The sequence below is a fragment of the Caretta caretta genome, chromosome 1 (assembly GCF_965140235.1).
Source record: "Caretta caretta isolate rCarCar2 chromosome 1, rCarCar1.hap1, whole genome shotgun sequence".
Lineage (NCBI taxonomy): Eukaryota > Metazoa > Chordata > Testudines > Cheloniidae > Caretta > Caretta caretta.
The window spans coordinates 349,360,552-349,386,675 of NC_134206.1; the positions used below are offsets into that span (position 1 = coordinate 349,360,552).

General features: G+C 42.8%; 1 protein-coding gene across 2 annotated transcripts in view; it reads left to right on the top strand.

The window, feature by feature from the left end:
• The window catches only part of UBE2H (ubiquitin conjugating enzyme E2 H), a 72,197-nt gene extending 47,946 nt beyond the window's left edge, over positions 1 to 24,251 (top strand). The window contains exons 4-8 of one of the 2 annotated variants that reach the window (XR_007354709.2): positions 4,544 to 4,583; positions 6,458 to 6,510; positions 11,582 to 11,710; positions 20,051 to 21,392; positions 22,243 to 24,251. Coding sequence is in view for 1 of the 2 variants with exons in the window: in XM_048836772.2 (XP_048692729.1) it covers positions 4,544 to 4,583; positions 6,458 to 6,510; positions 11,582 to 11,710; positions 20,051 to 20,175 (347 nt within the window). In the remaining variant the exon portion in view is untranslated. Of the gene's footprint in view, positions 1 to 4,543; positions 4,584 to 6,457; positions 6,511 to 11,581; positions 11,711 to 20,050 lie in introns of both variants that reach the window. The other variant, XM_048836772.2, reaches the window with a different exon arrangement.
• The last annotated feature ends 1,873 nt before the right edge of the window (positions 24,252 to 26,124 follow it).

Consider the following 26,124-nt stretch of genomic DNA (forward strand, 5'->3'; position numbering starts at 1 on the left):
AGACATTCATTATACTAACTCATACGGTAACACATCTCTACCTGTAATAGTGCAGGACTAAGTGACTGCACAATTTCAAGTAATGTGTGGGACAAGTGAGATTTGAAGGTAATCAAGGTAAGGGTAATCAAGGACAAAATGAAGAGGGCACGGGATGGAAGTATGCTAGAATGCAGATCAGCTTGGCTAGAGGAAAAGATGTCTGAGATGGAGGACAAGTCCTGTGGAGAATCTTGAAGACTTGGAATGAGATCTCAAAATGGATTAGGAAGCTAATTAGGAATGTGGGCAAAGAGAATGGGCGTTTTGTGTTCCCTCTTACAGAAGAGGCACTCTAAATTTGGAGAACTTGAGCCTTAGGATATCCTATAAGGGAGGGAGTGGCAATTTTCCAGTTAAGAAGCAATGAAGAAATTATTTAAGTCCTGGGAGTAGAGTGATCAAGATGTCAAGTGTGGGTGGTGCTTAGATAGACAAACTTGCCTCTTCACCTGTACAATTTTGGAGTTAGCCTGGCCATCTGGGCTTATAATGAGCAGGATGAGTTTGGTAGAGATTTCAGATAGACTCTTGGGGGTGGGAGCTCTCCTGTTAAGGAGTGGGAATATAAATTTGAAGACTGCAATAGTGGAGCCAGGAATTGACTAGTCAGAAGAGGAGTTAAGGGCTAAAGTGTGAAGGAGATATAGATGTGGGTGCCTTTTGGGATGGATGGAATACTACAGCCTAACCTGAATTAGAGGGGAGCCAAATTCTGAATCTGAAGGAGAGTTACAGACAGCAGAATTAAGAAATGTCATTCTAGTAGCACAGCTAGTCTGTGCTTCAGTATCCTGTTTTTGTTACCTTATACTTTCTGCCCACCCTTGTGTGTTCCCTCCACCTCTTCAGTCTAGACTTTTTTTAGATTTTAAGCTCCTTAAGGCAAGGACTGTCACTATATGTCTAGTGCCTAGCACAATGAGATGGTTTGGTCCTCTAGATGCCACTGCTACATGAATATTTGAAGATGGAAGAACATCCATTCCAGGCTTGCTTCAGTTTCTCAAAGTGAAATATGGAAAGGCTTTTAATAGTTTTTGTATCTGACGCTAGTTACTTAAAGTGGAGGCATTAAAATATGTAGAATCAAAGAATGTTTTAGATGAACAGGGATATCTGTTTGCAGAGAACTTTCATGTGCTTAGGTAATATTTATGTCTCTGGAACAGTCTGGGATGATTTCAGCATCATTTTAGGCTTTTATTGCATGTACGTGAGTTTTGAGCAGTTCAAGTAAATATTACATTATACTTGTGCTATAATACGTGGGAAGAAACAGTTAATTCCATATGCCAACTCCAGTTGGGATCCATTCTGTCACTCACAAATGGAGATCACTTCCTCTTTTGGCTGGAGATGGTAGCAAAATATTTCTTCGGTTTTCCACGTAGAATAGCCAAACATAAGGTTGTAGTGGCACAAGTTTGCTGGACTCAAATACGATGTTGACTGTAGAGCAATATTAGGAATGTAAAACTGATAAGTCTTGACTGAAACAACAAAAATGTTATTGGTTACCTACTGTGTCCTTATGGGACATGTAACCTTAAAGTGTCAAAATAAAACCTTTGCCCAAGATTTAACAAAGTTATTTGGTAAAGCTTCTTCCTATTTTTTATACATGTCACTAAAAAATTAACTAGAAGAGACAAATCAATGCTTATTGCAGAAAGTTCAGATCACTTACCTATCAAGCAGTGTTCCCTCAGCTATGCTGGCCTCCAGGGCTATGTTGCTGCACAACATAAGTGAAGAAGGCTATATTTTAAACTTGGAAAACAGCCATGTTAAGATCTTGAAAAGCTTTTGGTGGAAACGATATGAAAGTGACAGCAGCCCTGATCGGGATTTATAAAGAGCTGAAATTATTCAGTGGCAAGTTAGTAGATGCATGTACAAATATCCATTTAGTTGGAAGGGAAATAATCTTTGAGCATCACCTTGTATCCCCTCAGCAATCTTTGTTATGCATCTGTTAAAGTGCCTTCACCACAGAAGCTAGGCATTTATCGCAGAAACTACAAAATGTAGTCTGTAAATGGAAGCCTAACTCTGCATCTGCTACCACTGGGAAGAGTATATGAAACACTTAAACTGAGCTTTTGGGGACAGATTGTGTTCCTCTATGTGTACAATATACATCACCTAATGCAGCACATATTATATCATAAATAAGAATACTATGCTGAGTATTAGGTTTATAAGAAAAAGTACTCTTCTGTTGCAGGGAGTGGGGAATCTGAGGTGTCATCTACACTTTACTCTGAGATGAGGTCCAGCCTCTCATCTCACAGCTGGATTACTGCAACATTCTCTCTGACCTTGACAAATGCAGTCTATTCCTGCATGTATCCATTCAGAATGCTGCTGCAAAGATCATTTTCCTAGCCTGTCACTTTGACCATGTCATCCCTCTTTTCACATCCCTCCACTGGCTGCTCCTTCTCTCACATCAAACATAAGCTATGTCTTCACTTTCAAGGCCCTTCATGTTAGGGTTGCCAACTTCCTATTTGCAGAAAACCAAACACCCTTGCTCCACCCCTTTCCCAAGGCCCCACGCCCACTCACTTCATCCCCTCTCCCTCTGTCGCTTGCTCTCCCCCACCTTTGCTCACTCATTTTCACTGGGCTGGGGCAGGGGATTGGGGTGCGAGAAGGGATGAGGCGTCTGGCTGGGGCCGGAAGTGAGGGGTTTGGGTGCAGGAGGGCACTCCGGGCTGGGCCGGGGGGAGGGCTCTGGTTGGGGCTGCAGGCTCTGGTGTGGGTCTGAGGATGAGAGGTTTGGGGTGAAGGAGGGGGCTCGGGGCTGGGGCAGAGGGTTGGGGTGCGGGCTTCAGGAAGGAGTGTGAGTGTGGGAGGAGGTGGGGGGTGTGGGCTCCGGGCAGCGCTCACTTCGGGCAGCTCCTGGAAGCTGACAGCATCTACCTCTGGCTCCTTGGCACAGCCAGGCAGCTCTGCATGCTGCCCCTGCCTACAGGTGCCACCCCCATAGCTCCCATTGGCCGCAGTTCCCAGCGAGTGGGAGCTGCGGTCCCGGCGCTAGAGCTGGGGGCAGTGCATGGAGCCAGAGGGAGATGCTGCCAGCTTCCTGGGAGCCGGGTGGAGCCAGGCAGGCACTATGTCTGCCCCGTTGCGGGAGGCCAACTCGACTTTTAACTGCCTGACCGGAGCCACCAGGGTCCCTTGTCTACTGGATGTTCTGGTTGAAAACCGGACACCTGGCAACCCTATCATGTCTTAGCCCCACCCTATCTATCTCATTCACTATCGAGATGTTGATTCCTGACTAAAATCAACACATGATGTCACATCCGTTGCCCACTTGCTAAATTTTCGAACAAGCACCTTTGTGTTTTCTCCTGTGCTGCCCTCTGTGCTTGGGAGGAGCTCCCTGTGAACATCCACAAAAGTAACTCCTTATTCACTGTCAAAACTCTACTTACACCACTCCTTTTCCATACCACCTACAAAAACTTGACAACAGCTAGGTTGCTGGTGTGCAGAGACCAATGCCTAACATGCTGACCAATGTTCTCATTTTCCTTCCCTGTCTATATCATCTCTTTTCTCTTTTACTTACATTGTAAGCTCTTTGGGGGAGGGACAGGCTTTTTGGACTTGGACAATGGGGTCCAAGTCCATGACTAGAGATCGTAAGTGCTACAGTAATGCAAATAATAATGAGGTTAATTTAACCTTAGTTAGGTAACTGCTGAAAAATGTGCCCCTGGGTGCTGGTTAGCAGATGTAATGTTAAAGTGCAAAGCAAGTTAGTTTATTGTGACATTCTTGTCGCTGTCAAACCATAGAATTTTTCATTTCTGTAAACTAGAAGCCAGAACAAAAAGCATTATCAAAATAGCAACTATTTTTAGTTCAGACCACTCTTCTTAGACTGCCTGAGTCTTGAAACTGAAATACTTCTGTGGCTGTGTTTTCTAAAGACCTGAGGTATCAATTGTTCTCTTACTATTGCTACAGAATGTTGACAAGTGTTAGCTGTATGTTTCTGCAGTACCAGATGCCTCTCAATGCCTTACGAAGGCTGCTTAATATTGAGACTGAAAGTTTATAGAAGACCTTTGTTGGAAAGACCATTTTAGAAAGAAAGTTTAATCCTAGAGCAAATGTTAAGCTTAATCTTTTTGTTTGTTCCAAAAACCCTGCAGCTTTGTAAAGCATTTTCTTAAACAAAAAAAAAACCCCATGAGCTTAATGGTTCTGATGGGCAAGATTTTTCACAATAATACTGGATGCAAAACCTTGCAATATACTTGTCTGTAAACAGGGGCTTTGGTGTGCTTGAAGTGAACAGCTGAGGACCCTAGGGTCAAATATGACTTGTATATTTGAAAGGTGACGTAGGTATATATAGCTAAGCCAAGGTTTCCATTGAAATCATTCACATGAGGGCTCACTTCTTTTCTGTAAACTGCTTACCAAGTGTGCTCATTTTTTGTGGCTACTTTCTGCTATTAACCACTCTCTCTCTTTACAGGATTCATGAATAAAATTTTCCATCCCAATATTGACGAAGCGTAAGTAAATCCGTAGTATGTGGTATTTCTGATTGGGGTACTATTTAATTCTAGTTGTTATGCTTTCATAAGAAAGCCAAAGTAGCTTTTTCATAGTGTGCTAATAGGGCCGGATAAAGCTGTCATCTAATCTAACACTAACAGTCCAGGGTAAGAATTTGATCTGAGGGGACAGTTTCATAAAACTACCCCACAGGTAACTTTTCCAGTAGAGTTCAGGTTGTATGAAGTATTGGGTAGGAAACATACTGCAGAAGTCTTCCTTGTGTGATCTATGCACCGGCAACATTGAGTGCTTTTATAAACAAATGAGGCACATGTTGTGGCATAGACGGTCCAGGGTTGCTAGTTCCCCTTTTCAAAGATACTTCTCAAGACAATAACTCTAGCTAGACCCACCAGCTCCTCTGTCGGTTAGCATTAGTTCATAAATTATGTAAAATACATCCTAGAAGACCCTTCTTAAAGGAAACCATAAAAATCTGGTCACTTCCGTATAGTCAGTTTGTTGAGATGTCTTTTAAATCAGAGGTTCTCGCCCTTTTTCTTTGAGACCCCCCCCCCCCCCAAAAAAAATGCAATAAAAACTCCCGGGCCCAGCGGGGGGAGGGGGACCTCAGGGCTTTGTGCTGGGGGAGGGGGAGGCTTGGGCATAGGTGTAGCTTGACTTCTGGTGCCTGCCCCTCCCTCCCCCCCCCCCCCCAAAAAACAGCAGGGCTCGAGCCAGCTCTGCACGGTGGGGTCCAGGGAGGGAGCGCCACCTTCACCCCCGACTCACCTCAGCAGGCCACCCAGCCTGTTTGGGTTGGGGGGAGACAACTTAAAATTATAACTCAAAGGTGTGGGGGCTCAACTCAAAAAGTTTGAAAAGAGCTCAGAGTGCAGAGAGAGAGGTCACTAGGGGCCATGTGCGGGCAGAGGGGTAGCTCGGGGTGCAGGAAGAGGGGTAGTGCAGGGAGCAGGGTAACTAGTGGCTCTGTGCGGAGAGGGGTAGCTCAGGGTGCAGGGAAGGGGATAGCTAGGGGCTGTGCACTAGGAGGTCTCCCCTGTGGGCCCTGTTCCAAGGGCTCTGCCAGCCATGGAGCCGGGTCCTCCCCTGCACCCAGGCTGCTCTTACCGGCTGCGTGAGCAAAGCGGGTCTGGGAGCTGAGGAGCAGCTTCAACCCCCAGCAGCAGCAGGAGATGAATGCCGCAGCTGCCTGCTCCATGGCACCAGCCAGAGCAGCAGTGGACCACACTGCCCGGCTCTGGCTTCCCGCCTCCGATCTGGCCAGGGGGCGGGAGGAGGTGGAGCGGGAGTCTGGAGCTGCCTCAGGACTGCCCTGCTGTGCACTGTGGTTTTGGAGGCCGGCGGGGGAACATCCCCATTTCTCCCCTCGCCCCCAACTCTGCCCATGTGCTCAGGGCTTCTGCCCTGTGGGGAGCACTGGGGCTCGGGGCTCCAGAATTCAGCCCTGCTGCTCCCGGCTTCAGCCCCGCGGGAGGGGCTGGAGCACAGGCTCTGGGTTTTAGCCGTGGGGCCCCACAGCTCCCCTGAAAGGGCTCGCAGACCCCCTCTTGAGAAACAGTGTGTTAAATGAAGCCCCTCCTTTCTTTCCAGTCTTAGTCTCACAAGCGAGATTCCCCCTATGTAAATTCTGGCTCCAAGTTACTGTGCCCTTTCTCTTCATCCCTTGCTTAGAAAAATTGAGTTTCTGTACATAGTATGGAAGCTCTCCTAGTCACTATGGCTGTCCTATATTTTGCTCTAATCCAAAGTGTAATATTTGGTCCCTGCTTGGTAGTGAGGAGTGTGAGGGGTTAAAACTACTATATCCTACAAGTATTTTGCTAACTTGTACATGTTTTAATTCCATTCTCTCCATCTGTTTCAGGTCAGGAACTGTATGTCTAGATGTAATTAATCAAACTTGGACAGCTCTCTATGGTGAGTTTGGCAATCCACTGTGTGGTGACACATTTCATCATTTATTTGGTTTTAATACCTTAATACAACTTGTTGGAGGTGAGTGCTCGAAGGTCTGTCTTGGAAAGTGTGAGCCAAATTGTAGTGGTTTTTTCACTGAACCAAGTTCAATTTAGCAACAGAAGCTTGATATGAAAATATTACTTCCACAGCTCCTTTCATCCCAAAGATGCTGAAGTATTCTGTAAACATTGTACTGGAATCACGCAACCCACCATTAAAGTGCAGCCATCTCTGAGGTGGAATGTGGCAACTGCTCAACAGTAACACAGCAACACTTCAGGATAGGAAGTGAAGAATGCTCCAGTATCCAGATGAAAATATGGGAGAAATTTTTAAGTAACCAGACTGCAGTAATCCAAACTGAATTTCAGATAGGAAGGGTGAAGGCATTCTTTGACTCTGGTTGGGACCTTGACTGATTTTTAAGAAGGTTCCATCAGAAACACTTATTCCCCTTCACCATCAAATTGAGGCATTATTTCAAAACCACTTAGGAGAAGTCATACCATCTACTAATTTGTCTACACCGCTTCCTGCAGAACTTGTTTTCCTGGGAGGTGTCCCATCCAGTTACTGGCCAGACTTGATTCTGTTTAGCTTTAGAGGTCTAACAAGATCAATTTATAGTGACAAGGACTCAGAAAAAAAATTCTTATGCAAGTCTGAAACCGTTAAACAGAACAGATATTTAATAGCTCATTCTCTTGTATGCTGGGCTGCACTGAACTTCTCAGGGTATAGTTTATGGATACTACATTCACACTTTGACGTATGGTGTTAAGCAGTATGCACACAATATAAATGCTTTACCTTTGACTTTTCACCTTGAAAAGTTGTCTCACCTATTTCTAGTTTCCCTGGTTTCGTGACTGTCAATGTTCTGAACCTATTGCCAAAGTGACAAATTACTACTTTAAAGACCAAACTGCTTTAATTTTCTTACAAATTATGCAATGGAAACAGTGGATCCAAGTACTGGACCTGCTACATACCTGTATTAAAAATGCCAAAGTACTTGTGTTGGGACTGCACAATTAAAAACTCATGCTATTATGTTGCAACTGCAGCTAGGGGCCAGGTTTTCTATTATATGTATTTTTTTGCTGAGGAATGCAGGAAAGACGAGTGGTGTAGTTTATAAGGTGAGGAGAGCTTTCTTTTACTTCTGCACTGATCGTACCAGGAATGTTCATTCTCAGCAGTGGACTTATCCCACTGCTGGGTTTTCTGAGGGTGAAGTAGCTAGAGTACTAAATGAGCAATGTGCACTTTTGTTCAACAGTCTTAAAGCCAGCTGCAGATGATGTGTCTGACTGACAAATTAGAATTGCTTCACTGCTTGCGCTATTCTGATGTTGTACACTAGCAATCTGGATACTAGTTTGTAAGCTGTGCAAAAAATAACTTCCTGTTTTAAGAGATGCTACTGTGGACTATTGCAGCAGGGTTTCTACAGTATTTATTAACAAAATGTCATATGAACACTTTCTGTAATTGGTTTCCTAAGAATGCTTCTGTATTTTTGGCACTTTTGTGGACTGTAAAGGGAGGGAAAACAACTGCAGTACTTACTGCTCTTCTATGATGTGTAAAGGTGATCTCAGAGGTTTCAAAAATCTATAACTAGTATACGTTATAGACAAAATCAGGATGTACTATTGGTATGTTCCTTCACATGGGTGCTACATAGGTGTCATTCTACACTAACCAACCAATTGTCAAACAATGCACTTTAACTCCATTCATCTTACTCCAAACTTCCTTATTTTTTCTGGAGGATGCTTTGGAACAGTGACGAGGTAACTCCTTTTTGTTCTTTGATTTTGTTGCTGGTGTCATAGTCTGCATTAGACCTACCTTTTTTCCCCCTCCAGTTATAAGTCATCAGTCACCTTGACATTTAGACACACAGCCTTGTATTCAAGGAACACAAGAAATTTTCCTCTGAAGCAGAAATACAGGAGGATCTAATTTTGGAGGGTGAAAGCAATCTGGAAAAAAAATCTTCCTATATACTATTCTGTTATGCATTTGACCTTTAAAACAAACCAATCCTGTATTGGTAGAGAAGGTCTGGACTAGCTGACCCAACAGAAATTAGATGGAAAATTCTTATGGTTGCTACCAATAAATCCACTAGATTTAAGACCATAATTTAGTAGATTCCTTTTAAGTAGTAAAGCACCAAACCCTTCTTAGCACAACAGTGCCTTCATTTTAGGCATACTGTGCACATCCAAGCAGTGCTAAAAATGAAGCATTGGTTTAGTTGGGACTTGGAAGAGAGAGAACTGGAGAAGGCAGGCATTTAAAGAGGAAAGATGCTATTTTGAGCTCTTTCATTTAGGCTTTCTTGCTCTGTCGCTAACTAAATTCCCCTTTCCATTTAATCTTAAACTGGGAAGCATTAAATATTTCTAGTTTTCCCAGTGGAAGGAATTAAAACTGGCAGCTGGGTTATAAAATAAGTCATGAAGCCATGTCTACACTTACCGGGGATCCACGCTGCTGTGATCAATGCAGCGGGAGCATTTAGCGGATCTAGTGAAGACCTGCTAAATCGACCGCAGAGCGCTCTCTGGTCGACTCCAGTACTCCACCAGAATGAGAAGAGTAAGGTAAGTCGATGGGCGAGCATCTCCCGTCAGCGCAGCACGGTGAAGGCACTGCAGTAAGTCCACCTAAGCTATGTCGACTCCAGCTACGTTATCACATAACTGGAGTAGTGTAACTTAGGTCGACTTGCCCCGGTAGTGTAGACAAGGCCTAAGAAACAAACCTGTTGCTAATAATGGCTTAAGTGCTAGAGTAGACGGAAGAAACTAGTTACAATACCATCGGAAAACATTTTTGCCTTTGCTTGTGCCATGCTATTTTTGTGATCCCTTTTGAGAGTAGGACTACACTTCAAGAAGCTGTTGCACTTCAGCCCACAAGTACCTGACGGTGACAACTAGCATCTCAATGCACCAGCCTTGGGAAACTTGGCCCAGAGACATTTGTGTCCTTCTTAAGAGTGTTTCTTGTAGCCTTCCTTTCTCTATCTACCTGCCCTTGAAAATAGCAGTGGCTTTTCTGTTTAATAGAAAATTAAGTTTAAAAAAAAAAACTGGCATTTTAGAGATGGTCTCTTGTATAACTTAGCTGCAGATAACTAAGGGCTGGTCTATGCACAAAGTTGCACTGGTTTAACTAAAGGTGTGATGTTGCACTGGCTTAAAACTGTGCAACTCCTGTGTGTAGGCAAACCCTAATTTCCGTCCCTGCTATGCCACGTTCACACTGAAGTGACTCAGCTAGTCAATACCCTGGAGTTTCTACATATGCAGGATGTGTTAACGCAGGAAGGAAGATTTGACAATAATTTAGTCTCTTCCCCAGTGCCGTGTCCAGGCCAGAGGTTCCCACTGTGCGTTTTGTAGGAGCACTTGCAGGTGGTCTGCAGAGAGCTAGCAGTTCACATGGTGCTAGCTCTCCTAGGTTATGTCTACGCTGCAGTTAGACACGCACAGCTGGCCTGTGCCAGATGACTCAGGCTCATGGGGCTCAGGCGAACGGGCTGTTGAATTGCGGTGTAGATGCTCAGGCTCCAGCTGCCCAAGCTCTGGGACCCTGCCATCTCACTGGGTCCTAGAGCCTGGGCTCCAGCCTGAGCTTGAAAGTCTCCACAACAACTAAACAACCCCTTAGCCTGAGCCCCACAAGCCTGAGTCAGCTGGCACAGGCCAGCCACAAGTTCTTAATTGCAGTGTAGACCTACAATGTAAACCAATAGGGGTAAGATCCAGGTGCAGGATAAGTTTTTAATCTCGGCTGAGAAACTGTGGGTGAGGTCTCTTCCTGCCCTCTTCCCCTCCCCCCCCGCCCCAAAAAGCCCTCTTTTGATTAGCAGCAGCAAGAGACATTTTTGTTCTTTTTTGTGCTGTAGCTACTCCATTAGGTTTTCTTCCCCACCAGAAAGGGGATGAAGGATGAGGGGAGCCTACATACTATCCAGATGAAAAGGGGATGCTCATAAAATAAAAAGACTGAGTATTGGAAAGGGTGAACCTGCTTTTTATTTAAAAAAATAAAAATAAAAAATCTACATGCACCTGCTAGTCTTTGACAGCTGAAGTTAAACATTGCAAAATCACCCTCCTAACCACACACTGGGGGCTTACTCTTCCATCTGTGTGGGCGTATACAGCCCTTCTGGAGCCTGCCTGAAACATCCAAGAAGGAATGGCACAGTCTGTTGCTTCACACCCTCATCTTTGAAGTAGGGTGCGTATGTCTCTTTTGGAGGTGGGGTGTGGAGGATGGTTTCATGTGTTCACAATTACTCATCAGCACCAGAAACATGTTTCCCTGCTATGGATTATTAGTGGTAAATGCCAACTGGCAGTAAGGCATTAATGTGGATCTCTTCGCATCCTGTTAATTGTTTTGAAATGGGAGAATGAACTTGTTGGCTGCTCTTTTTATTATCATAACTGTCGAAGCTCTGTGGAAACTGTATTATGCTGAGATGTCAATTTTAAGTCTAGGAACCAATTTATTTAAAGACAGTAATGAGAGAGGAAGCATGCGGAATTTACTGTGAGGCAGTTGGGAGGGAAAAGTGTCCAAAGTTTAAAGAATAAAAGAATGGTCTGGGTCTAATTCCTGCTATCTTTGCTGTATGAGCTTGGGTATATCATTTACCCTCTGCCTCCCTTTCTTTAAGTAACCGTGTTTCACGAATCTCCATAGGGATGCTGAAGAAGTTTATTTGTGTTTGTAAAGTGCTTTGAGATCTTCAGATGAAAGATGCTATAGAAGTGTAAAATATTTTGTGCCCAAAGTGTCGGAAGCTTCATTATCACACAAATTCTCAACTATATTTGCAGTCTAGGACAGGAAAACCAATATGAATTTAAGCTTCCATAAGCTTTACACCATCTTAATGTCTGACTACAGCAATACAGTTTCACTGATGTTTAACTGGTTATCTGTGGGTTTGAGATGTAGATGTGCAATGTGATTTTTGTGTTAATTTGTATTGCAGATCTTACCAATATATTTGAGTCGTTCCTGCCCCAGTTGCTGGCCTATCCTAACCCCATAGATCCTCTAAATGGCGACGCTGCAGCCATGTATCTCCACCGACCGGAAGAATACAAACAGAAAATTAAAGGTAAGAGAGTCAATGGAATGTTGAAAAATTAATGGTATCACTTTGATCTATTGCTGTTCGGAAGAAACTTGTTCACTATACATCTTAAATACCTTTTCGTCTGATGACCACTATGGCTCTAAAATAAATCGATTTAATTTTAGAGTGGGGATAGTCTTCTGGGAAGAGTGGATGAACCACTATCCTTTTAAATTTAAAGCTGGTGTGTAGGGGGGGAGGGATAGCTCAGTGGTTTGAGCATTGGCCTGCTAAACCTAGGGTTGTGAGTTCAATCCTTGAGGGGGCCATTTAGGGATCTGGGGCAAAAATTGGGGATTGGTCCTGCTTTGAGCAGGGGGTTGGACAAGATCTCCTGAGGTCCCTTCCAACTCTGATATTCTATGATTCTATGAATACAGTGTTGGGAACAGTTCTGTTTAGCCTGGATGTGGGGAATGTCTTGGCAAACTATTAGAAGTTAGAGACAGAAGGGAACTAATTTAAAGGCTGTTTCCGAAGGTCCCCAACTTTAAAAGCAAACTTCAGAAGTTTGGAGGAGTTAAGAATATTTTTGTAGCTAAAGTAGCACAGAAATTTTTCTGGCAGTTTTTTCCCAGGGGTATTTTATTTAAAAGTAAACAAAAAATGTTGTGCACCGGTCATGCCATTAGCTCACCCCATTTTGTTGTGTTTGCGCGGGTGCATGTGCATAAATGTGACTGTCAGGCTTCCCTTAAAAAATGTAGGAATTGCCATGCTGGATCAGTGCCAGATACCTCCAGAGGCGGTATAGGAACTCTTCAGTAGAAAGATGTTGGATAATCTGACCCCATATAGGTCTCATCTGGGTCTCTAATAGTTAGAGATTCGCATAAACCATGAAGCACACAGACAGGGAAGGTCTATTACTCAACGAGGAGGAAAGGAGAGAAAATGCAGCAATGGCTGAAATAAATGACTTTTTTTTCAGTTTTCACCAAAAAAGTTAGCAATGATTGGATGACTAACATAGTGAACATCAGTGTAACTGGGGTAGGTTCTGAGGTTAAAATAAGAAAAGAACAAGTTAAGAATTACTTAGACAAGATAGATGTCCTCAAATTGGCAGGGCCCAATGAAATACATTCTAGAATACTTAAGGAACTGTCTGAAGAGATCTGAGCCATTAGTGATTATCTCTGAGAACTCGTGGAGGACAGGAGTGATCGCAGAGCACCGGAAAAGGGCAAATAGAGTACCTATCTATAAAAAGTGAAATACGGACAACCCAGGGAATTATAGACCAGTCAACTTGACTTGAATACCTGGAAAGATAATGGAGTAAATCAAACAATCAATTTGGAAGCATCTAGAAAAAAATAAGGTGATAAATGTCAAGAACAAATCCTATCAAACCTAATCTCCTTCTTTGAGATGGTAACAAGCCTTATGGACAGGGTAGAAACAATAGATGTGATGTATCTCAGTTTTAGTAGGGCTTTTGATACTGTCCCACATGACCTTCTCAGGAGGAAACTAGAGAAATATAGCCTAGATCAGGGGTGGGCAAACTTTTTGGCCTGAGGGCCATGTCTCGGTGGGGAAATTGTATGCAGGGCTGGGGCAGGGGGTTGGGATGCAGGAGGGAGTGTGGTGTGGTATGCAGGAAGGGGCTCAGGGGATTGGGGTGCAGGAGGGGTGAGGCAGGGGGCTCAAGACGGGGTTAGGGGGCTCAGGGCAGAGGGTTGGGGTCTGGGGTGCAGGAGGGGTTCAGGGTGTGAGTTCCAGCCTGGCGCCCCTTATCTCGAGTGGCTCTGGGGTGATAGTGGTGCTCAGCGGGGCTAAGGCAGGCTCTCTGCCGGCCCTGGCCCTGCGCCACTCCCGGAAGTGGCCAGAATGTGGCAGTGGCTCCTGGGGGTGGGGGTAGTGCAGGCAGTTCCACTGTGCACTGCCCTCACCTGGGGGTACCACCCCCAAAGTTCCCATTGGCCGCGGTTTCCTCTTCCCAGCCAATGGGAACTGCGGGGGGCAGTGCCTGTAGGCAAGGGCAACGCACGGAGCCCTCTGTGCTCCCCTCCACCAGGGGCCACAGGGATGTGGTGCCAGCCGCTTCCAGGAGCAGTGCGGAGCCAGGGAAGGCAAGGAGCTTGCCTTAGCCCCACTGCGCTATGGCGCTGGCAATCCCGCAGACCAGACTGAAACCTCTGGACGGGCCGCATCTGGCCCGTGGTTTGTAATTTGCCCTCACCTGGTTGGAAAACCACAACTGGTTGGAAAACCCATACTCGAAGAGTAGTTATCAGTGGCTCACAATCAAGCTGGAAGGGCATATTGTGTGGGGTCCTGCAGGGATCTGTCCTGGGTCCGGTTCTATTCAATGTCTTCATAAATGATTTGGATAATGACATACTTATACAGTTTGCGGGCAATACCAAGGTGGGAGGGGTTGCAAGCTCTTTAGAGGACAGGATTAGAATTCAAAATGGTCTTGACAAACTGGAGATATCGTCTAAAATAAATAGGATGAATTCAATAAGGACAAATGCAAAGTACTCCACTTAGGAAGAAATAATCAGTTGCACAAATACAAAATGGGAAATGACTGCCTAGGAAGGAGTACTGTAGAAAAGGATCTCTGGGTAATAGTGGATAACAAACTAAATACGTGTCAACAAGAGAATACTATCACAGAAAAGGAAACGTCATTCTGGGAGAGTTGTAAGCAAAACATGAGAAGTAATTCCTCTACTCTACTCAGCACTGATAAGGCCTCAGTGGGACTATTGTGTCCAGTTCTGGGCACCTCACTTTGGGAAAGATGTGCACAAATTGGAGAAAGTCCAGAGAAGAGCAACAAAAACGATTAAAGGTCTAGAAAACATGACCTACAAGGAAAGATTGGGGGGAAAAAGGGTTTGTTTCGTCTGGAGAAGAGAAGACGACTGAAGGGGGACATAACAGTCTTCAAGTAAGTAAAAGGTTATAAAAAGGAGGGTGATAAATTGTTTAAGTTTAATCACTGAGGACAGGACAAGAAAAAATAGATTTAAGTTGCAACAAGGGAGATTTAGGTTGGACATTTGGAAAAACTTCCTCATCATAAGGGTAGTTGAGCACTGGGGACAAATTACCTAGGAAGGTTGTGGAATCTCCATCAATGGAGGTTTTTAAGAACAGGTTAGACAAACACCTGATGCAATAGATTCTAGCAACTTCTTTGCTCTGGAAAATTAAGTACTGTGAATACATAATTTATCGCCTCTTCCCTTTATCTCCTCGTTTTTTTAGTTATGAAAGCATAAAATATCTGCTTGATGTGTGTTTTGGGGATTGTTCCTAGGACTGACACCTGGTGCAAGGTTCTCAGCCTGCCATAATCCTTATGAAGTGCAAAACCCTTAAATAAAGATTCATAATGAAACCTGTAGTTGTCCATTGGTGCAACTATTGTGTATACAGCTGGAAAATTTTTTGTTTAACACAAGTACAGCTTTTCACTCTTCAGATATATAAACTTGTTTATGGCCGTAGAGGTAAGAGAACCATTTTAGTCTTTCCATCCTAGAATAGAGGAAATTGGGGGTGGGGGGGAGGAGATGTTTTTTTCCAAAGGCACAAAGAGCCAGTTAATCATTCAACTTCTTTTGAAGGCAATGGGATTTGAGTGCCTAACTCCCATTTGTGCCTTTAAAAAGAGAATTGGGGCTGGCACTTGATATTGGTGCATATTTGTAGTAAATGGTTAAATACTAACAGAGCTGTGAATGGGGTATAGATATAGCTGTTCTGCATTCCTTTGGGGCTAAAATATTTGAAGCAATGTTGGGTCTGTCTTGGTATGAAATCTTGATTTCAAACCTTTACGCTAGACACTTGAAAATTTACTTCCCATGGTATCTACAGGGCCAGCAGAATGTACACTTCAGTGTCATCTTTCCTTAATGGATTGAAAAATGACTAGATCCTCCAGTGTAACATGAGTTTAACCCAAAAAGAGGGTTAATTGTTTAGACATGAAAGTTCCCTGGAAGTCGAATTTCCAGAGGTTAAAATGAATGGCCATCCTGCTGATGGCTAGGCAATGGTAAATATCTCTTTGAACTAAAGTTGCCTCTCTGTTTTATAAGCTTTGCGCCTTGGGCCGGTGGAGCACTGTCTGAGGGTCCGTGAAGTGGCGGGTGGTCACATGGCTCCTGTCCTTGTTTTTACCTGCTAAATGTCAGGGTGACAGCTAGTGGCTGTATCTAATTGCTTTCCTAATATTATTCCCCCACATAAGCAGTAGTGGTGGTGAACTCAGGGATGCTGTGTGGTTACGAATGGGAAGAGGTGTTCACACACAACACCTCAGACAGTCTTGTGATCTGAAATTTTTGGAGAAGAGGAAGGGTGGGATCCTGTTGCTGGGGTGTGCTGAAAGGTTTATCTGGGCCAATACCACAATTTTTTTTATTGGATGTTCAATTGATAAGCAAGACGCTCACCAAAACTGGCACCCAAGAAGTTAAATGCTGCCTCTGAGCAGATCGTTCTTGTTAGTATACAAGATCCTGTTGCACAGGACCAGGGCATTTCCCTTGATCATATTATTGTATTCATGATACAGTTTCCAAAAGGGTAGGGAGCCTGACAGTCCGAATGTCTTCTCACTGCATGCAGTGTCACTGCACATGTTCTACGCTTCCTAGTGTTTACGGAACGATGGTTATTGAGCAGTTCATGCAAGTCCTCATGACACAAACTTCAGCAACCTCACAGGTGAACAATGCAAATTAAACCATTAGAGAGAAGCTGCTTGTCATTAGACATCAGCATGTGCCTCCATAGGCATTTGAAAGCCCCTTTTAGCCATTTGGCTCAAGTATTTTAAATGCAGAGTGTCCCTGTAGTTCAACAGCACTTCAGAGTCTATTCTTGTATCAGGTATTAAAGCGTCTAGTGGCCTAATTCCATAGCCTCAATTCCAGAAATCTTGGCTTCTTGCAACTTAGCCAGCTGGTGCCTGTATAGACAATTAACTGTTTGAAGAGTCTGATGTACTGTGGGTATCTGTACATCATGCTAGAAATAAGCATCTGCAGAAATTTGGAGGCAGTGGGAAGAAAGATGTTGCCAAAGATTTAACATCCAGCTTAACAGTCTCTTCTACTGAACTGAAAGATGCAAGTAGCTTATCAATGTTACTTAAGAAACAAAACTAGCTTTTTAAATGCAAGTTTCTATGGTCTTGTGTGTTTGGCATCTCGCATTACAAGTGACATCCCACAGTTTCATAAGCACATCTGTCTCTTGGCATGACATGAAACAAAGGATTGCCAATTAGCCATGATTTGGGCTGGTGGAAGGGAAAATACATTGTGCAAGACTGATCCTCCCTCCCTTCTGCCCCATGAAACTGAGTTAAGGAAAAGAGCAACACTTTCAAGTCCTTTAGATTGGAATTTCCTGATACAAATTGGAATTCATTAACATCTCCTATTGTGGGAGTTAGACATCATTAAGTGTAAAGGAATGGATGCTGCTCAAAAAAAAACCATCTTGCCTTCTGCTCATGTCCATCCTGTGAAAACTGCCAGATTAGCAACTGAAATCTAACCACAGAGCTGGTACAGCATAAGAAAAGTTCACCGTACCTTACTCCCAAACTAGAGGGATGGACCAGACTGAGCTCAGTTTACGTAACTGTTCACCTAGATGGTGTGCCATGTTTTCCCAGTACCTAGTTGAGAACAGAATTTGAGAGCAAGCTCTCTGAAGTTCAATCCAGACAAGACATACAGTATGTTAATACTGCAAAGAAAAACCCACAACACCAGGTCTGAGCGTGTGTCAATTGACTCAGGCTTGTGGGGTCAGGTTGCCGTGCTAAAAATAGCCGTGTAGGCAGTCATGTTCAGGTGGAAGCCTGGGTTTCAGGATCCTACCCCCTTGCCTGGCTTCAGAGCCCAGGCTCCAGCCCAAGAAGGAGCATCTATGCTGCTATTTTTAGCCATGCTGCCTGAGCCCCACGTCAATTGACCCAAGCTCTGAGGCTCAGTGCCACAGGTTTTTTCTTTGCAGTGAAGATCTACCCAAAGATACTGGGTTGGAGGAATTATCTGATTTTACTTTCGTCCCTGCATGTACACCCTTTTTCAAGAAGTTTGCAAATTCGGGACATGGCTGCTCTTGGAATGTCAGGTAGTGTCAGCCAAGAGCCTCCTCCATAGGTACCTGTAGTAAGGTGATTGTGACCATCATATCTGGACATAGTCTCAATAATCCAGCTCCTAAACTGGATTACTACTGTATATTCTGCATGGGGCTACACTAGAAAATTGCACAGGCCACAGTTTGCACAAAATGCATTTGCCTTCAAGAATCCTATTAAACCAGTTTTGTGACCTGTGCTGGCTCCATAATTGCTTTTGGTTGTAATGCTAGCTGTTGATCTAGATAACTAGAGCCCTGCATGGTTTGGGTCTTGGCTTTGAAACCTCATCTCTTTCTAGGAACCACTGTAGTAGCTGACATTGGCTGGGGTGCTTATGTTTAGAGCTCCTAGAATTAAATGGCTGGGAATTCCTGGGGAGAGCCCTCTGGAATTTTTTCTTTGCTCCTATCACTGCCCTTGTCTGATACTAAAGCATAGTGCAAGGCTTGTCTCTTGCGGGATAGAGAGGTGGGTTTGTTGTTTTATTTTTGGGAACACAAATATTTGTATTAAAAGCAGTAAATCTTTATTCCTTTATTCTAGCCTTTTCTCCAACCTTCATCTTCTCTCATCTCTTTCCTTCTCTGGAAGTTATGCCAGTATCCTCAGTCTCTAATTCCATAAAGCAGTGTTCTCAGACTTTTCCATAATGTGGGTTGTATCTTGACAGGGTCTCCAATTCTCCTTTCCCCTTGGTATTGTGCGCACTGTATTGCCTCCCATTCACAATGGCATTGCCACGCTGTGGTACTAACAGCAATTGCTGATTCATAAAATGAAAACGAAGTATTCAAGATACTGTATTATAGGTCGCAAAGAGTCCTGTGGCACCTTATAGACTAACAGACATATTGGGGCATATGCTTTTGTGGGAGAATACCTGCTTGTATTATAGGTCAGTAGGACAGACCAGTACAGTAGCTCTCAGCCTTCCTGCCTGATGACCAAGGATAGCCCTTGTAGAATGTACCAGATTTTTCGTCCTTTCCAGGAGACCTGGGATCACTTCTGCAATGACTGAATTTTCACAGCCTAACCCGTTGTGCCCCTAACAGCATTGTGGGCCTGCTCTTAGCTTGGGTTTCATGACAATGTGGGTTGTTGAAGTTTTTTGGCTGACCTCTAGGTTGGATTTTCTCCTTTGATCACCTTAATATGGGATGAGTTTCCATTTTTATAGCAATTGGGTTCTGAACATGAGGCTTTTAAACTGGTGTATGTGCAGAAGTAGAAAGGGCACTGGCTGTTTCTAACTCCAAGTCTAGTGTTCAGTGTCCTAACAGTGTGTGTTATCAACATGTATGCCTCAGGACTTCCTGCATTGTCCTCCCTTTGATGCCTCTAATACTGGCTGTTGTCAGATGAGATTGACCTTTGGTCTAAACCAATATGGCAATCCCTATGTTAATTTATAAAAAGAAAAGGAGTACTTGTGGCACCTTGGAGACTAACCAATTTATCTGAGCATAAGCTTTCGTGAGCTACAGCTCACTTCATCGGATGCATACTGTGGAAACTGCAGAAGACATTATATACACAGAGACCATGAAACAATACCTCCTCCCACCCCACTCTCCTGCTGGTAATAGCTTATCTAAAGTGATCACTCTCCTTACAATGTGTATGATAAATCAAGGTGGGCCATTTGATTATCATACACATTGTAAAGAGAGTGGTCACTTTGGATGGGCTATTACCAGCAGGAGAGTGAGTTTGTGTGGGGGGGGGCGGAGGGTGAGAACCTGGATTTGTGCTGGAAATGGCCCAACTTGATTATCATACACATTGTAAGGAGAGTGATCACTTTAGATAAGCTATTACCAGCAGGAGAGTGGGGTGGGAGGAGGTATTGTTTCATGGTCTCTGTGTATATAATGTCTTCTGCAGTTTCCACAGTATGCATCCGATGAAGTGAGCTGTAGCTCACGAAAGCTCATGCTCAGATAAATTGGTTAGTCTCTAAGGTGCCACAAGTCCTTCTTTTCTTTTTGCGAATACAGACTAACACGGCTGTTACTCTGAAACATATGTTAATTTATATAATTATTGTTTTCTTGTCCATATATGGCACTATCCCTCAGGCTGTTGTTAATTTCCTATTCAGCCATGTTCAGTACAAACCCATTTTTATAAATGGCTATGGGCATCGAACATATGCTGATTATACCCTTTTCTCTCCTCACATACAGAATACATTCAGAAATATGCAACAGAAGAAGCACTAAAAGAACAGGAAGAAGGTACCGGGGACAGCTCATCAGAGAGCTCCATGTCTGACTTCTCGGAAGATGAGGCGCAGGATATGGAATTGTAGTAGAAGAAGCAACCTGCTTTTCAGAGAGACTATTATTTCCTAACCATGAGAAGCAGACTATAATATTCATATTTAAACAAAGCAATTTTTTTTATTACTAAACAAGGTTTTTATGAATAATAGCATTGATATATATATATCACCCTTTAGATCTTGATTTCTTGGTCATTTCTCAAACCCAAGGTATATAGCATATTCCCACATTCCATTTTGGTAGCAATATGCAGCCCGAATGCATGCATTCATAATTCCATTTGGCCAAGTCAACTTGTGTGCTACTGAACTGTCAGCTCAAACAGCTGCTCTGATAGGTAGGGACTTAAAGATTTCCTTTTTATCAGTGGTTCCACAGCTACCACCTTGGATGATAAGATGGAACAGCGCTTTCTCAAAGTAAAAAGTCTAGGGGATAATGTGAGAACATTTTTAGATCAGACAGTGAAATAAAAAGTTCTCCTTCAGGTCAAACTCGCTATCCTAGTTTATGTGGAGTTGCATTTAAAAAGTGCACGGAGTTATTCAGAGCATCGAAGCTTAAAAAAAATGACTTGGATTTTAAGTACACTTTTATATTGGACTTCTGCCCACCCTCTGAACTATAGGGACCTACAACCACTCATCTGTTTGCTTTTGGGACTTTGGAAAGCCTTCATCTGGACTTTACTCATTTTCTTGGTCTGGATTATGCTCTGTTCCCTTTTTTCAGGGGAAAAAACACAATGCTATATGAACAGTGCTTTAATTTACCTGGAGCACGTACAAAGGCAAACTTTGTCATGGTTTTGAAACTGCTACCCTGTAATAGCTTCAAGCTTTCTTTCTTGCTTGAAGTATGATCAAACACCTTGCAAACTCTCTCTCCATCTCCTAAAAGAGGGTTTTCTGACCAGATGGACTAGCCTTGCTGAGAGCTTCAGACCCATGAAGATTGGCCCATTGGCCATAGTCCATGAATCCGTTGGCACGTTCTTTCTCCCATTTTTGTTTTTCTGTTTTCCCTTCTGCAGCAGCTTGGTAGCCATCTGCGTGTGTGTACAACAGACCAAACTAAAGTTTAACAAAGAAAAATGCTCTAGAAATATTTGAGATTAATAAAAATAAAAACCATAAATTTGGAAAACAAGCAAATAATATTTTCAAGAGTTCTTCTGAATGAAAAATTTGATTTCTTCTGGTGTATTTCAACATACTAAGTTTTTTTTATTTTGTATTTAATGGTAAGAGAACCTAATACAGTAAACGCCTACCTGGGTTGCCAGTGATACTTGAATTTGGATAATTGTGCATTTGAAATCCTAACTAAGATGGATTTTAAATCTGAATGTTACTTGCTGTATTCTTAGGGTTTTCTGAAGGGTTTGGATAGACAGATACTTTAATATTTTTTTGGTGGAACCTGCAGGACAGTATGTGGAATTCAACCCACTCTTGAACAGAGAATTTTGAATGACAGACTGGATTGAGTAAACTCTTTTTTTCATTGTCCCACAAATGTTTTTCTTTTAGGAATGCCACCTGGGTTTGAGTTGATGGGGTTGAAAGATACAATCCTTTTTTAATCCATAAAGCACAATCAGTTTCCTTTTTTTAACTATAAAGTACAATTTTGCTTTAGCATGATTATTTTCCTTAATAAAAATAACATACAAAGGGTTTACTTATTTTATGTTAATTACGGGCATGAAGCAAAAGGTTTTTCTCTAAAAGCAGTAATGTAGGACTGTGGTTAGTTACTGTGCTGAAGTTCTCTATCTAGCATTTGTGGCTTGTTGGAAGGGTAGTATTAACTATTTAACATGTAATGGTGTACTTTAACTCTTATCTAGCACGCTGTTTTCTCATTACTTTGGGGAGGGGGGGCAGAACTGTGTTGGCACTGTTTAACTTGCTTACCTGCTGAACTAGGAGTTTGGTTGTGCTATAACCTTTAACTGTAGGTGCTAATTAGGGGTAGTCTTAAGTGCTGGGTGGTGATATCAGTTTAAAAACAACAAAACAATAAAAATTTGTATTTTTTCAATATTGTATAAAAAATAGTGTTCTAATTACCTCTAATTTTTTTTCCAGGTAACTGTATTACTCTTCCCCCAGTCTATTCAATGACCAGGTTTAACACAGGGAACACTTTCATGCATCTCTTTCATTTGAAGAAGCCAGTTTTCTAATAAAAAGGTTTCCTGTCGTAAGCTTCCAAAAGAATTCCAATTAGAGCTGCAAGTCTAAGGTAGACTCCTGGAAAAGTAAGCACACGTTTTTCCGCAGTGATTTCTAGGTGTGAAGATGCAGCTTGGCTTCTATTAGTTGTCCAGGTTGCTCTGATTCCTCTGCACGTTACTTTGTGCATACAGGCAGCCGAAGCAAGGTATTTGTGGGTCTAGATCTCGAACTTCTCCAGCAAGATGTTTCCTTGGATATTAATGGCGTTTTACACATGAAATCTATAGCCTTGCCTGCAGCATGTTGAAAAGATCATCTTCTTGGTACGTTTCATGTTTGATCATTCTCCCCTGTAGCAGCAGGAGCAGGAAAGGAAGCCTACAGTAAATTGTCAAAATACCTGCAGTTCAAAGGAATATGGCCTAGTGTAAAACTCTTGTAGGGAATAACTTCAAATGGATTTTCCTTCTTTCTAGACTGGAACAGCTGCTTATTGCCTCATTCTACTCCTTCTCCCATCTTTCACCTCCCTCCCCATCTCAAACAAGAACAGTCTGTAAATAAACTACACACCCCTAGTCTGGAAGAGAAAAGTGGAATCGTTTTGAAGCAGGATGCCCAGTGTTGGGTTTTTTTTCAGTTCCAGTTTCTTTTGAAATGCTAATGTTCTTTTTCTGAAAGAACCACTGCCATTCTCTTCCCTGTTCAGATGACTGAATCTCAAAGCATCAGCCAGGTGGAAATTAACAAGCCTACTCCAACATGACTACGTTTGATCCACTGTATGTAGATTCGTGCTCTCAATGAATTCCTGAATATGAAAGCTTGTTAGTAACCTATTATGGTTGTTATGGAAGTAGGCTCTTCGGCTTCACATCTGATAGCTTGTTACCTTATTCTTGAGCTTTGTGTGTCTTACACAAATTGAGAAATATCAAAGCTGCCCCAGATCTGCAGAAGCGTCTCAAGAAGCTACATACATTGCCAACTAGGTTAATCTTGAATTTCATCAGACGTATTTTCGACTCTCCTTGAGGTTTCCAAGTGTATTTTCTTGGTTCATTTGACTTTCCATCATGACAATTTTAGACTTAAAAAATAATTAAGGAGGGGAGTCCTGGTGATAGCTGATCTTAAGGTAGTGGCATCTTGATGTGAACTGAGTGGAATAATGCTTTGTAAATTAACTGGTAATGTGTAAACCCTTGGTCTGAGAGGAAAAAATGGAAGTTAAATGCTGTTTGTTACCTCTGAAGTTCAAATTGGCCAACTAGGTTTATGGGAATACTAACTACATAGTCACTTCTGTAATCTCCCATATCCATGTTTGATCCCCCCACACACACACACACATTATCTGCCTTCAGTGCACACAAACCAGGGAGAGGGAGTCCCTTTCTCCCTCGTAAGGGATGAAGAATGCTGTCACCTGTGCTGCAGCTGGGTTGCCCTGGCTTTGTTTGCTCCTAGCAAGACTAGTCACAGGGCACTCTGTAAGTGGCAGCTCTCAGGTATGCAAGGACCCCCCCGGACCTTTAGTGTCAGATTTATATCACACCATGCGGGGAGCATTGAGGAGAGTGCAGGGCTGTTGGTTTGTTTTGCTTCTTTCTGCTCATCTGAATTCCGCCGGCACTTTAGCAGGAGCGTGTGCAGCATGAGAAATGGCCATTATTTTACTGACTGTATTTGATACCTGTTGTGTGATACTTGAAGAGATAAAGGGTGTTTTCCCTTCATTTGAGTCTAAGCTTTTTTCTTTTATTTTCTTTTTTCCCTTTTTTCTTGCATTGTGATGATGTAGTGGGCATGCCTGTCACCATGACAAATGCCTCTTCTCTAAGAATATAACCTCTCAAATAGTTGTGTATAATTAAAGAACTGTAAACTTTTTTAAATAAAAGATGTATATACCTTGACACTCGACTGGTACTTGATCAGTAAGGTCTCACTCTCATAGGCAGCATCTCCAGTGCCTCCTGTCTGATAAACCTCCAGCCCTTGAGGTTCAACAGCAGCTGTTAACCAGACTGCCCGTTATTTTGCCGTCAAAACCAGTCCAGGTTTTTTCTGTAGGAGATGCTTTGGTGGAAATGTATCCCATTGCACATGCAGAGTGTCTGACTGCAGTGTCTGATGTAACTAGGTTATTATAAATCAGTTTGTTGAACATAGCTGTACTATACCAGGTGCAGTAAAAGAACCGAATTAGAGCAGTATAAATTGGTTTCTTTGGTTGTAGGCCCATTTGCAGATATGGTTTGTGAAACTTGCCTCTGGCCAACACTAGATGGCACTGTTTGCCACATGTTCCACAAAGTGCTATGGCAGGTTTTAGTAAAGCGTGTTTCAACCAAAACTGCTGTAAATTCAAATTATGCTGTAAATTCAGATTATGCCCTAAATGTGTTGGTAATGTGAGCAAGCAAATGAGCAGGCTTCTTCATCTTATTGGAATGGATGTTAAGTGAGCTCTGCTAGGAAAATACCTAGTGCATTATATTTACATAAATCATGCCAAGTACTTTATAAAAGGTGAATTGCAGGGAATAAGGGGGTGGTTCCAAGTTGTTTGCAATTTAAATTGGCCAAGGACCATGTGGAGACAACGGTGCCAAAGTTGGAAGGCTGAGACCTCAACAGTGGGATCATCTATGCAGGAGGGTTTGGGGAAAGTGGATTTGAAGGGTGGGTATAAAAGTATTGTACACACTGTGTCAGTCATTCTTATTGTACTCCTAAAGGACATAACCAATGCTCTTTCAATAAGTTCCTCTAAATGTAAGAAGCAATTAAGAGATCTGTACATGTTTCTTGAAAACTGAATCTGAAATGTATTAAACATCAAGGGAAATGGTCTGAATTCAGAAGCTAGCACAGCCATTCAGTAACAAGTACTGAGTAACAAGTAAGGGATTACAATTGCTTGGTCAGCAGGTGAAACACAGTTTTTAGCTTCAAAATACATACTTGTCCTTGGAGTTTGAGTTTTTATGAAGCCAGTGCCCTATTAAACATGCCTCACAGTAGTTATGTTGGATGTGCCAATGTAATCTGGACTTTGTACAGGGAAGGAGAGCCCTATGTCAAATGTGTATTAAACATTTCCACCTGGCTTGGGCTCATGCCTGTTCATCACAATCTGTTAATGGACCCCCTTCATCTCGTCTGTTACCCTTTGTTGTGTCGTGTCTGAACTAGACTGTAAGCTCGTTGGGGCAGGGACATATATCTAGTGCATATGGCACTGTACAATGCTCTAGACACAATATTTGCAAAGATTTTTCGATAGCCTTTCCCTTGCAGATCTGCTTCTTCTGGTTTCATTAGCTAAATTTGCTAATCTTGATTTACATCTACCAGGGGACTTGCTTATTCTAAAAAAGCCAATGGAACTGCTTTTAGCTCTCCAGAGGAATATGCCTGTGGTTGAATTCTGAAGAAAATCATTTACATTTTCCAATAGTTGTGGTTGTCTTCATTTTTCTAGTGTTTTGATATGGTATGTGTGTGCTGGGTTTATTCCACTTACAGGTCTACCTGAATTCCCCCCCCCCCCCCTTTTTTAAATGGGAAAAGCTATTTCTGCCCTATTCTAAGCAGCCATCACAGTTGAAATGCATGGTTTAGTAGCTGCCTTGTTGCACTCCATATTTGTATTATTGTTGGGCCAAGTTGTCTGACCAAGAGCAGGGCCCCATTGTACTAGGGGTTATACAGACATGCTAGGACAGTCCCTCCACTAAAGAGCTTAGTCAAAACAAGATACATCAAGTGTTTGTAATGGGGGAG